Raw genomic sequence first — 14,055 nt, forward strand, 5'->3', positions numbered from 1 at the left:
CATTTGTAGGACATCTACTTGGTGCATGACACAAGTAATTTTTCCAACAATTGTTTACAGACAGATTATTTCACTTAAAATTTACTGTGTCACAATTCCAGTGGGTCAGAAGTTTACATACACTAAGTTGACTGTGCCTTTAAACAGCTTGGAAAATTCCAGAAAATGATGTCATGGCTTTAGAAGCTTCTGATAGGCTAATTGACATCATTTGAGTCAATTTGAGGTGTACCTGTGGAGGTATTTCAAGGCCTACCTTCAAACTCAGTGCCTCTTTGCTTGACATCATGGGAAAATCAAAAGAAGTTGGCCAAGACCTCAGAAAACACTATGTAGACCTCTACTAGTCTGGTTCATCCTTGGGAGCAATTTTCAAACGCCTGAAGGTACCACATTCATCTGTACAAACAATAGTACGCAAGTATAAACACCATGGGACCACGCAGCTGTCATACCGCTCAGGAAGGAGACGTGTTCTGTCCCCTAGAGATTAACGTACTTTGGTGCGAAAAGTTCAAATCAATCCCAGAACAACAGCAAAGGACCTTGTGAAGATGCTGGAGGAAACAGGTACAAAAGTATCTATATCCACAGTAAAACGAGTCCTATATCGACATAACCTGAAAGGCCGCTCAGCAAGAAAGAAGCCACTGTTCCAAAACCGCCATAAAAACGTCAGACAACGGTTTGCAACTGCACATGGAGACAAAAATCGTACTTTCTGTAGAAATGTCCTCTGGTCTGATGAAACAAAAATAGAACTGTTTGGCCATAATGACCATCGTTATGTTTGGAGGAAAAGCACAGGGGTGGCAGCATCATGTTGTGGAGGTGCATTTCTGCAGGAGGGACTGGTGCACTTCACAAAATAAATGGTATCATGAGGTAGGAAAATGATGTAGATATATTGAAGAAACATCTCAGGACATCAGTCAGGAAGTTAAATCTAGGTCGCAAATGGGTCTTCCAAATGGACAATGACCCCAAGCATACTTCCAAACTTGTGGCAAAATGGCTTAAGGACAACAAAGTCAAGGTATTGGAGTGGCCATCACAAAGCCCTGACCTCAATCCTATAGAACATTTGTGGGCAGAACTGAAAAAGCGTGTGCAAGCAGGGAGGCCTACAAACCTGACTCAGTTACACCAGCTCTGTCATGAGGAATGGGCCAAAATTCACCCAACTTGTTGTGGGAAACTTGTGGAAGGCTACTCGAAACGTTTGACCCAAGTTAAACAATTTAAAGGCAACGCTACCAAATACTAATTGAGTGTATGTAAACGTCTGACCCACTGGGAATGTGATGAAAGAAATAAAAGCTGAAATAAATCATTCTCTCTGCTATTATTCTGACATTTCACATTCTTACAATGAACTGGTGATCCTAACTGACCTAAGACAGGGAATTCTTACTCGGCTTAAATGTCAGGAATTGTGAAAAACTGAGTTTAAATGTATTTGGCTAAGGTGTTTGTAAACTTCCGACTTCAACTGTGTATATTGGATATATATATAGATATATATATCCACTCTATGAGGTTGGAATAATACTGTGAATTTGTGAAAATTATGATAATGCCCTTTTAGTTTAACAGCTGTTTAAAAAGACTGCCTGACATTTCAATTTCTGTTTTGGTAGGATGGAGTTTTGGCCTGCCTGGTGACATCACCAGGCGATTAATTGGTTAATAGACCAATAAGAGAGGGACTGAATGTACAACTGAATGCCTTCAACTGAAATGTGTCTTCCGCATTTAACCCAACACGAGAGTTCCAAACCTCTCTGCCAATAACAGCTAGTTTTTAGTTTTCCCCTACCTACTCAGACCACTCCAGGTCCTAGCAAAATTCTTGCTTGAGAAATTGCTCTTTGCTACGAAGCTATTTAGTTATTTTTTTACAATTTTTATTGAAAACAATCACACTAAAGGTTCTTAATTGTTATGATTTGATATTGAGATAAAAACAGCTGCATTGAATCTTTAACATCCATTGGTGCCTACGTGCCAAGCATAATTGTCATTCCGAAATAGGGTAACACCTGTCATTAAGGATGTTGTTTTGTTGACAGCACAAAATGTTGAATAGATCACTTTGTTTTGAACTTCACTTTGTTTTGACATTCACTTTTGCACTCATAACCACACACACAAAGTGGGGTTAAGTTACGAATACTAATGATCAGTTATGAAAGCTTATAGTTTGAACATTTTTATTGCATTAATGCTGAAGGTCAGAAATATGACCTACAGATGTAGGATCTTAATTTGATCTATCTTTTTTTGCGGAGAATATTCATGCACTTGTACCATGCAAACTTGTACTGTGTTTGAGTTTTAAAAAGGCTTCTAAAGTTTGTCATTTCCACTTTGAAATTTCAGACTTGATTTGCCCTAACGGAAAATGTATCAACCCCCCCCAAAAATCCCTTAAATATAATCCACATAATAATTCACATTTCCTGTTGCTGCACGTTTTTTTTCCCTGCTGTAGCAAACTGGCTCAAATTAAGATCCTACATCTGTAGAATATTATCAGAAAATAGCCTTTTGACTAGCATCCAACGCATATCCAAATATAGTAGACTAGAGAGCTTAGACTCAGCAATGGCATCTGTTATTAGTTAGTGTTTCATTGGCATCTTAGGCATTTTCTAATAAATGTGTTAGTTGACTGCACATACTCAAATAGTTCTCCGTTCTCCAGCTGTCCAGAGGGCCATTTTGTTTGGCCATATTACTGATATAGCATTCCCACACTAAGTCCTCAAGATGTGTGTTCACTATACATTCCCCTATTATAACCTGTAGGCTACAGTACACTTCTTTGGCTGCTCTGAACACTGAGTCTGACACATTGACACAATTTGTCAAGTGTATATCTACAAACTCCTTCTGGAATATACATTGAGTGTACAAAACAGTAGCACATGGTCTTTCCATGACATAGACTGGCCAGGTGATTCCAGGTGAAAGCTATTATCCCTTATTGATGCCACCTTCAATCCACTTCAATCAATGTAGATGAAGGGCAGGAGACAGGTTAAAGAAGGATTTTTAAGCCTCAAGACAATTATGACTGATTATGATTGTGTATGTGTGCCATTCAAAGAGTGAATGGGCAAGACAAAAGATTTACAGTAAGTGCCTTTGAACGGGGTGTGGTAGTAGGTGCCAGGCACACCGGTTTGAGTGTGTGAAGAACTGCAAGGCTGCTCGGTTTTTCCACGCTCAACAGTTTCCTGTGTGTATCAAGAATGGTCCACCCTCCAAAGGACATCAGCCAACTTGACACAACTGTGGTAAGCATTGGAGTCAACATGGGCCAGCATCCCCGTGGAACGCTTTCGACACCTTGTAGAATCCATGCCCCGACGAATTGAGGCTGTTCTGAATATTAGAGAGAGAAAATGCATGTTAAAGGTTTTCCAGGAGTTGTTGTTCTGCCAATATTGTAGACATTTGAGATAATATGTTGTTCCTTTAGGTCTTCTGAGAAATGTTACTGAGAATTCAGTAATGATTATGAGTCATTAGAGGCCTCGGTCTCTCTCTTTCTCCATCTCTCTCTCCCTCCCACTCTCTCTGTAGATATAGACCATCATCATTGTACAATGGTTATTCTGCCATTAGGTGCAGTATGTTAGGAAACTGTCTCTGCATTTATGATATTAGTCTTTTATGGTTTATACATAGATGTGTGAGTGCTGTTGTAAACGACGCACAACTAGCTATAATTACAATACTATACCTCAACAGATGATGTACAATTATTTAATGGAGAGGTTTTCAATGTATTGGTTAGTTATTAGGTGTGCTGGTACATATTGTGTCCGTGCTTGTTATTTCTCCTTTGAGCTGAAAAGCTTTTCAAGTGCACCACTTGGCAGTGGTGTAAAGTTCTTAAGTAAAAACTACATTAAAGTACTACTTACGTCATTTTTTGGGGTATATTTACTTTACTATTTATATTTTTGCCAACTTTTACTTTTACTTCACTACATTCCCCCAAAAAGTTTTGTACTTTTTACTTCCCTGACACCCAAAAGTACTTGTTGACAGGAAAATGGTTGAATTCACACACTTATCAAGAGAACATCCCTGGTCATCCCTTGTTCCTCTGATCTGGTGGACTCACTTAACACAAATGCTTTGTTTGTAAATTATGTCTGAGTGTTGGAGTGTGCCCCTGGTTATCTGTCCAAAAAAAAAAAATGGTGCCGTCTGGTTTGCTTACAATAAGGAACTTGAAATGGTTTATACTTTTTCTTTTACTTTTGATACTTAAGGGCATTTTATCAATTCCATTTACTTTTGATACTTAAGTATATTTAAAACCAAATACATTATACTTATACTCAAGTAGTATTTTACCGGGTGACTTTCACTTTTACTTGAGTCATTTTCTATTAAGGTATCTTTACTTTTACTCAAGTATGAAAATTAAGTACTTTTCCCACCACTGCCACTTGGTAAGTACATGTATGTATGCCTAAGGCATTACAGAGAGGAGCAGGCTAATCCATCCTTACTGAAGGCAGTCGACCAAAACACCTTGGATGTGACTTAGTTAGTTCAGATAGATTTGACACTGGGAGGTTTTCAGATATAGTCAGATATCTCCCTGGTCTCCCAGATACCACAGCTGTTCAGTACTAGCAGTCAGAGTATATTAAGCTCAAGCCAGGCTAATAGTCTGGATAGAAACATCAGTCACTCAGTCAATGCCATTGGGTCTGGGTGAATCTAGTTCAGATTGCTTCTCGTTACATCAAGTTGAAATGGAAATAGAAGAGAACCGCATACTAACCAAGAACTGCATTGTTCTTGTTTGAAAGTCAAGTGCAACTTGGAGTCTGGTGGCCCAATCAATCCTGCTTTAACAGTGTTTATGCAGTCTTTCTGTACAGATTGCTGCCCTAGCTTTCTCATTTCTTATTCAGAGAATTGGAACATCCATTTTGCTATTTTAATTGACCACACAGTAAAAAAATACATGTTTTTGCTGTTACGTAAATATAAAAATGTACGTTTGTTGGCATTAAATAAAAATAAAAAATTACATCGTAACTCAACAGTGGTCTCTTACCAGATGTAAGCACAAACCAAACATATCAAGCAAAACCGTTTGATAGATGTAATATTCAGTTGAATGAAACTTACACCAAATGAAGGGATGGTAAAAGAGGACTTTCAAAGTGGTACCAATAGAAAGGGTGTGGAAACTGAGGTCTTCCATCATTACATTGATCCCAAGCCTTGTAACTCATTACCCTTATAGTGTCAAGACAGTCTATCAACAGGGTTGGGTAGGTCACTTTTTAAATGTAATCCGTTCTACAATGTAGAAAATAGTAAAAATAAAGAAAAACCCTTTAATGAATAGGTATGTCCAAACTTTTGACTGGTACTGTATATATAATTTATAAGTCCAGAAATGGATGTAGCAACTACAGATAGACTTAAAGGGGCAATCTAAAGTGTTCACGTTTGAGCATGTGTCCATTAGGCCTATGGATTTTTTTTTATCTGCATTAATTAGATTGAGCAATAAAAGCCTGAACTTTTATTCCATAGGCTGGGATCTGCACTATGCAGCTGTTGCAAAAGCACATTTTTCACTGGCTGTCCACTGGTTTCAAAAACAATGATTGATAGGCCGTTTAAACTTCTTGAATTCAACCATTATTGGGTTCAAATACACATTTAGATTTGTGAACAGCCATCCAAAACAACCACAATTCGTAAGGCACAAATAGCTAAATGAGAGAGCAGCAGTGTGATTCACATCAATGTGCTATGTAGATATCAATAATAAGTCATCCTTACCTCCAAGTGTTTAAGTTGGATAATCTTTGGATGCCGACAGCAATCGCACCATTGGAAGACATAGCTTGGACTATAGCCTACAAAAGCCTATTCTTGCTCTTTTCCTGCAATCCATCAAACACATTTGGTATATCATCATAGTGGTCTCTGACTTGTGGTCAGACTCACTCAGGTGGAACAAACTTAAACTTGCGCCTTTTTTCAATGCTGATTTGAATGTCATTGAGAAAAGAGAGAAGTGTCAAATATTTTTTTACACAAACATCCTTTCTGAATTTAAAAGTAATCCTCAAAGTAATCATCTAGTTTTTCAAAAGTATATGTAATCTGATAACAATATTTTTGCTGGTAACGTAACGGATTACAGTTACAGTTTTGTTTTTTGTAATCCCTTACATGTAACGGATTACATGTAATCCGTTGCTCCCCAACCCTGTCTGTCAATCAGACTAAATTGAATAAAGTACCTTGATCCCGTTGCTTGTTTAATCCAAATGACTGTAAAGTACAGGGTTTCAAAGGGCTTGTCTCTGGAGAGACAAGCTAATAGTCTTCCCCTCCCATCCCAGCCTGCACTTTACCTAATCCAACATTATTACACAGAACGGAGAGCAATCAAGGGAAATTGATTACCTGCTCTGATTGCTGGTTTGACTGCCAGAATCTGCGTTCTTGGTGCTTTTAGCTGTAGAAATGTTTTGCCAAAGGGGCAGGTGAACATGGCTTCAATCACGACATGGGGCTTGATTCAATCAGATTCCTGCTAGCCGACACACTGCATAGCTGTTTTTATGACAGTTTTATAGGTGGAACTGCATTAGAGCTGTGAAATCCACAAGCGGGTCCAGGCATTATAGCCTACCTATCGTAGATATTTCATTGGCTGCACAGATTTGCATTGGTAAGAAATCGAACACTGGAATGTGGGATGTAATCTACACCTCAATTAGGCTGATAGAATTCCTCATTATTTTGTTTAATGATTTTCAGTTTGAGGGTCGTTATTTATATATAGCCTACACTTTCTCGTTCTTAACTTCTAACGCGAGTGGGATGGTTGTGGCTTCGTGACAATGACCATACGAGTGTCCACTCACAGATTTGAGAGCTCCAACAAAGCGTTATTCACTCACAGATTTGAGAGCTCCAACGAAGCGTTATCCACTCACAGATTTGAGAGCTCCAACGAAGCATTATCCACTCACAGATGTGAGAGCTCCAACGGGTTAGCGCTGAACTGATTGAATCTAGACCATGGTTTGTTATAGGAACCTATAACAACGTTTTTCTATAGTTTTACCTTGAGGGGGGTTGAATGGAGGATTGTTTGTGAGCGTGGCCATTTACGATAATTTGGTAGTTCACATTGACCAGTAAGATTACATGATGATTAGGTTATATTTATCGCCTCAATTGAACTTGGATTGCACTTGAGTTTGTAAGGTGTCCTCCTGATCTTATTGGCATATTTTCCATAGGTTATTAATTAAGACAATTGATCCGAATGGTCAATGCGAACAGTAGCTGTTTGCTAGTCTAGGGAAATAGCCGTCCTTCTCCAGAAATACACTACATATACAAAAGTATGTGGACACCCCTTCAAATGACTGGATTCATTTATTTTAGCCAAACTCGTTGCTGACAGGTGTACAAAATCGAGCACACAGCCATGCAATCTCCATAGACAAACATTGGCAGTAGAATGGCCTTACTGAAGAGCTCAGTAACTTTCAACGTGGACTGGAAACGGGTTCTTTGGAGTCATGAATCACGCTTCACCATCTGGCAGTCCGACGGATGAATCTGGGTTTGGCGGATGCCAGGAGATCGCTACCTGCCCCAATGCATAGTGCCAACTGTCAAGTTTTGTGGAGGAGGAGTAATGGTCTGGGGCTGTTTTTCATGGTTCGGGCTAGGCCCCTTAGTTCCAGTGAAGGGAAATCTTAACGCTACAGCATACAATGACATTCTAGACAATTCTGTGCTTCCAACATTGTGGCAACCGTTTGGGGAAGGCCCTTTCCTGTTTCAGCATGACAATACCCCCATGCACAAAGTGGTTTGTCGAGATCGGAAATGGTTTGTCAAGATCGGTGTGGAAGAACTTGACTGGCCTGCACAGAGCTCTGCCCTCAACCCCATTGAACACCTTTGGGATGAATTCGAACTCCGACTGCGAGCCAGGCCTAATCGCCCAACATCAGTGTCCGAGCTCACTAATGCTCATGTGGTTGAATGGAAGCAAGTCCCCGCAGCAATGTTCCAACTTCTAATGGAAAGCCTTCCCAGAAGATTGGAGGCTGTTTTAGCAGCAAAGGGGGGACCAACTCCATGTTAATGCCCATGATTTTGGAACAAGATATTCGACGAGCAAGTGTCCACATACTTTTGGTCATGTATCGTAACTTTAAGTCATACAGATAAGGGGTGAACTAAAGCACTGCTTTACAGAAAGTTCCATGAATTTGCTGGATGACTGAGAGCTCAAGAGAGCAGGAAGGAGTGTTAAACCCAAGTTCCTCTAAAAAGGAAAGGTCACCGCCAAGAGTTTCTCCTCCAGCCAGCTGTTGTCATCTCCTCTCTTTGTTTTCTTATCATCTCATTCCGTTTTATAAGGTATTAAATCATGATATGTGTTGAATACAAATTGAATCTGGGGTTTTTGGCACGCCGTCCTGAACGATGCGGATGATCGCCAAGGATAAAAGTACACATTGCCTTGAACTGGCAGTACATTTATTCAAGTTTATTTGAGATAAGAATTATAGCTTGTAGAATTTATAAAGAGCAACAATTTTTCACGAGTTGAAGTCCTGCTCATTGGGCGCCAATGCATTTCTCTCTGCTGGGGCTTCGGTTGGCTTGTTAGAAATACTGCCGCTACCTTTTCCCTTCCCATTGTTTTCTCCTTTCAACACAAACACCAATTATTTGTTTGTATGATTTACGAGTCTCTGCCCTTGTGGAAACCTCTCTGCCCTCCACTGGAACATCTCTAAAGAAAAAAAGCTACATTTGAATTAATCAGGGATTTGTCCTCAAGAAGACCTTTATCTGGCCAGCAGGAACTGCCTCCAAATGTCTCTCCACATCCACACAAAGCCTCGCTCAAAAGTGGCTCCAATGGGCATTAGTCTATTTGATATCCTCTCTCCCCTTTGAAAGTTCAGAGAGAGCTTTAGTTTAGATCATGGAGTGCTGCTGGCGATGATTATGTTGGTGGAGCAGCTACGAGCAGCAGCCCCAGCAGTTCTGCCAGAAGTGCACAATGAAAGGGGCCGAGGCACCCACTGCTCGGTGGCTCTGTGCACCGCAGTATCCTGTTAAAAGTGTGCCATCTCTTTCAGCTCCACAGTGGCAGCCGCTGCAGAAAAAACGCACCCCAAGGTCTCTGATCAAACATGTTGGCATTGCTTTCTTGTTTGTTATTATGAGGAAACTGGCAAACTACAGAGTTTGTTCGTATTTAGTGAAATACTGATTTGTCATAGTGGTAACTCACATTGACACCATGAAGAATTCAAAGGGACTAGGATCAATGAGTCATAGGTTTATGAGCATTGAAAATGTAAGCGTATGTTTACAAAAACAGACAAACTAACGATGAATCAGATCACAAGGCTCTACTTCCCTGTAACAATATTTTCCTAATGACAGAATCTGTTAGGAGGATTTTTTTAAATTAACCGTTTGGTTAATTGTGTCTGTTCTTTTTACTTTTGAATGCTGCCTTACTCAAGCAGACTCACAATGACAGTGTTCAAGAGCGTACTCATGTTTGTATGTGTCATGTCCTCTGGGCTCTTGAAAGAGGAGTGTAGGCTTATGCATGAACACTTTGACCGCAAAAGTCCCAATCCTGAAGACGCCCACTAAATTGATGGTTGCCTCTCCTTTAAAGACCTTGAATGGACAAGATTGCCTGGCTGTCATTCTCACTGTTTCCGCAGTAACAGATTGCCTCTTTGGGTCAAGGTTTGGGGAGGCACCCAGCTGCCCGTTATGAGCTTGTTTGATGTGATTTTATTACATTTCAGAGGTGTCACAACATTCAGGAGGTTGTTCTGTGTCATCTGAAAGGTTCCTGGTTTAACGACCTTTTTTGCACATTGAGGAAAGTAATTGGCAGCTAGTGCTAAAAGCAGAGCTTAGTGCTGCGAGCGCTTTCCGCTGATTATGCTTTAATGATTCAAATTACGGAAACATAATTGCCTCGACAACACTTAGGCCTGTAACATCAGCGGTCCAAATGTCATGTCTGAACGTGGCAGGATGCCGTGGGTGGAGAGACAGAAGGAGCGATCCGCAGAGGTCAGTTGGTATGGTGGTAGAGTCATTCAAAGAGCTCTGAATTACTGGTGTTCAATGAAATACAAACATCTCTGTTTTAACCGGTTGTAACTTTATACCTCACTATGATTTGTTATTGATTTGACTATGGAGTACGTCAAAGTGTGGTGCTCTACTTGATAGCAGGCTAACCCAAAGACTTCTGTTTCGACTTATCGGATACGAAAAGGACTTTCACAAAAAAACTGCTAATAGGAAAAATAACCGATAGAAGGATATTATTTTGTAAGAAGGTCAACGTTCCTGGCATGATGCGCCTGTATTTTACATAAATAGCAAGTATTCTGAACAAAAATATAAACGCAACATGCAACAATTTCAACGATTTTACTGAGTTACAGTTCACATAAGGAAATCAGCCTATTGAAATACATGCATTAGGCCCTAATCTATGGATTTCCCATGACTAGGAATACAGATATGCATCTGTTAAAATAAATAGACCTCATAATGGGCCAATTGTGTTCGTTGTCCGTAGCTTATGCCTGCCCATACCATAACCCCACTGCCACCATGGGGCACTCTGTTCACAACGTTGCCATCAGTAAACCGCTCACCCACACAATGCCATGCACGTGGCATGCAGTTGTGAGGCTGGTTGTACCTACTGCCAAATTCTCTAAAATGACGTTGGAGGCGGCATATGGTAGAGAAATGAACATGACATTTTCTGGCAACAGCTCTGGTGGACATTCCTGCAGTCAGCATGCCAATTGCATGCTCCCTCAAAACTTGAGACATCTGTGGTTGTGTGGCAAAACAGCACACTTTTTAGAGTTGCCTTTTATTGTTCCCAGCACAAGGTGCACCTCTGTAATGATCATGCTGTTTAATCAGCTTCTAGATATGCCACACCTGGGTTATCTTGGCAAAGGAGAAATGCTTACTAACCTGGATGTAAACAAATTTGTTCCCAAATTTCTAGGGAAATAAGCTTTTTGTGTGTATGGAACATTTCTGGAATCTTATTTCAGCTCATGAAACATTGGACTGACACTTTACATGTTGCGTTTATATTTTTGTTCAATGTAGTTTGAGACATTACACAATGCAGGTGTGAGACATTTTTGGCTGGGAAAACCTGTTGTTGTCGTCCTCTCTCTTTCAACTGGAAGGCTCATTTCATGCATAGTACCTTGAAATGGTTGTACGTGCGTGTGTGCATGTGCCAGGCAGAGTGCGATAGTGAGAATCTTAATCGGTTACCAAGCTAATTCTGTTCTATTTTCTGTGCGTGTCTCTCTCTCTGTCCATCATTTTCAGCTAAAGATGAGTCATAGCTAGATTAAAAGGCTGTGGCTTGAAAGTAAACACATTGATCAGGACATCTGTGACACTGGAGGTACGGCTGGGTTTCTTTACACTTCTCTGAGGTTCACCATTCTGGGACTTTGATCATCGCTACCTCCCTGGGTGGTTTGGCTCGTCAGGAATCCAGGAAAAGCCTGAAGCTGACTGTCAGGTTATATTATCACATGGATTTCTTATACAGGAAGCTCCTTCTAATGATGTTGTAGTTTCTCATGCTTCCAAGGCTTTGAAGTTTTATTATCAAAGTTGAAACATAGGTTAATGTATTTGCCTGATACATTTGTATTTGCGTGATACATCTGTTTTCCACTTTTTTTCTAGGATCACTTGATCTTTAGGATATAATAAGCTGACTCAAAATGTGATTATGTTGATGAGGTTGGAAAGAAAAAATATTTACAATAATTTGAAGAAATGTGGAAAATGCTCAAATAAAAAATGAAGGAAAGAAATGTTAAAAGGTGATACTGCTTTTCTCAGCCTGTAGATGAAATCATTGATGTGTTTCTTGAAAGGCAAAATAAATGTTTTGGCAGAAGCTAAAGCTACGATTTGATCCCATCTAACCAGGAATGGCAAATTATTTCTCTAGGCTTCGTGTGTAAGATCGACCTCACACAATCCCTTGTACGTCGCTTTAGAATCCTGGGCAGCCAGGGAAAGAGTTTTTCAAAGAACTGCCCTTTCAAATATTGTTCCTTGAAGGCTGACCCATGACTAAGATTGCAATCCTTGCTGGGAGCTATAGCCACTATGTTGAAATGGTTTAGAGTTTAGACTCTTTATTCATTTGACTCATGAACCGCCTCGACTATTTCTGTTTAGAACGTGACAGGGTTATCTGTCTGGGAGCTGTTGTTTTCTCTCAAACTAATTTTTATCTGTGCGACTGGCCTGGTTTGGATTAATGCTCGGGTCCTCATTCAGCCAATCAGAGCATTGATATTTCCAGCCCGCTTCTTTGAGAAAAAGCTATTGGATTCCCTGTCACTTCAATCCTTCCCTTATCGAAAAACACATCTTCACTTTCTGTGGTCATTTGACTCACGCAATAACTCTGTATGGCTTCATTTAATGTTGTTTGGCAATAAAATAGCTATGTTGTCAGATGTCATTAAAGGGACAGGCTGTACTGGCCAAGGAGAGGGAATCTAGAGGAGAGTATAAAGCATCAGCTAAGGGATGTTGCATGGTCAGTATCAGTATAAAAACAGATCTTTTGGGCGGAGGACAAATCCAGAGGCACACTGATGTATTGATTATTCCTCTGTCATATTTGACAACATATAGAACATGTTTCCCATGTTGTCAAGTATCAAACGGGATGGCAACTACAAGTTTGACTCACCTTGACTGCAACACGGCTTATTTTAGGTGACATGAGAATGCTATAGAACATATTTATTATACCTGAGAGCGGTATATGGACATATGCGGTATATGCGCATTTGTAAGCATTGAGCTACTTGTTCAACTTCTACAATAAAATGTTTCTGTATTACTCTCTATGTATTTTGCCCCATTCATCATTTACAAGTCATTGATCAATAGTTTCTAGCAAAGATATGCGTATACAACACCTCGCCTCCGTCCACCCATAGTTTTGAAATTCACAATGATGTCTGTATGCCCTCTCTGTGCACTCAGATTGATTACAATTGAATTGCTGACCAATGTGAAAATGGAGTGCACCTCGCTTTCTTAATTTGTCAGAGCAGTTTTATCTGAGTAATACGTTCCCTGTTTTATTTGTTTAGGTGCAGAGTAAATCAGAATTGAGAGGTAGAAGGCCGATTAAACATTACATTCAGATGACAAACGTTCGGCTTTCTTTGAACATCAGTCAAAGTCATGCACCTAGCGTTTCAGTTAATTTAATCTTTTGGTGGGTAATGGATTGGGTTGAGGTACAGAAACTCTTTTCCATTTGAAGTTGCTTCTCAACTTTCCTTTTCTTGTTGAATTAACATTGCAATACTTTTGAATTCAAACTTTTGCATTCATCAATACTGAACAATGGACATGTAGCCTATTCCACAGCAATAAACGTATTGTAAAGAATTATGTTCATGCCACAGCCGTTTGCGTAATGTTGTTGATAATTGCTCATGTTGACATTTGACATGTAGACACAATTTAGCAGGATTTGAATATTTCATAAACCGTACACTTCATTCACTGTAATACTACACTGTGGTTCCTATTCTTGCCTTCGAAAATCCATTACACAGTTCTTAGGAAGACTCGAGCCCTACCACAGAAAATGCTTCTACTTATATTAGAACAATGTATGTCTGTTTTTACAGCCACTATATCTACTTTAGATGAAATGTTACTCTCCATGTTTTTACTACTACATTAATAAACAATGACCAATGGCACTTTCTCTTGCAGTTCCGGCAAACATTTACAAAGTTTCGGAAGACATCACCGTGAACGAAGGCAGCAACGTGACATTGAGTTGTCTAGCCAATGGGAGGCCAGATCCATCAATCACCTGGCGACTGCTCAATCCATCAGGTAAGAGCCAATAAGCACCCAGAAGCATTTCACTCTTATCAAAGG

General features: G+C 39.9%; 1 protein-coding gene across 3 annotated transcripts in view; it reads left to right on the plus strand.

The window, feature by feature from the left end:
- The window catches only part of LOC106580806 (limbic system-associated membrane protein), a 461,182-nt gene that overhangs the window by 425,994 nt on the left and 21,133 nt on the right, over window positions 1-14,055 (plus strand). For all 3 annotated transcript variants that reach the window (XM_014162257.2, XM_014162256.3, XM_082966521.1), the window contains one exon: window positions 13,885-14,010. In XM_014162257.2, coding sequence (XP_014017732.1) covers window positions 13,885-14,010 — 126 coding nt within the window. The remainder of the gene's footprint in view (window positions 1-13,884; window positions 14,011-14,055) is intronic.

This window comes from Salmo salar, chromosome 20 (genome assembly GCF_965601325.2).
Source record: "Salmo salar chromosome 20, fSalSal1, whole genome shotgun sequence".
Taxonomy (NCBI): domain Eukaryota; kingdom Metazoa; phylum Chordata; class Actinopteri; order Salmoniformes; family Salmonidae; genus Salmo; species Salmo salar.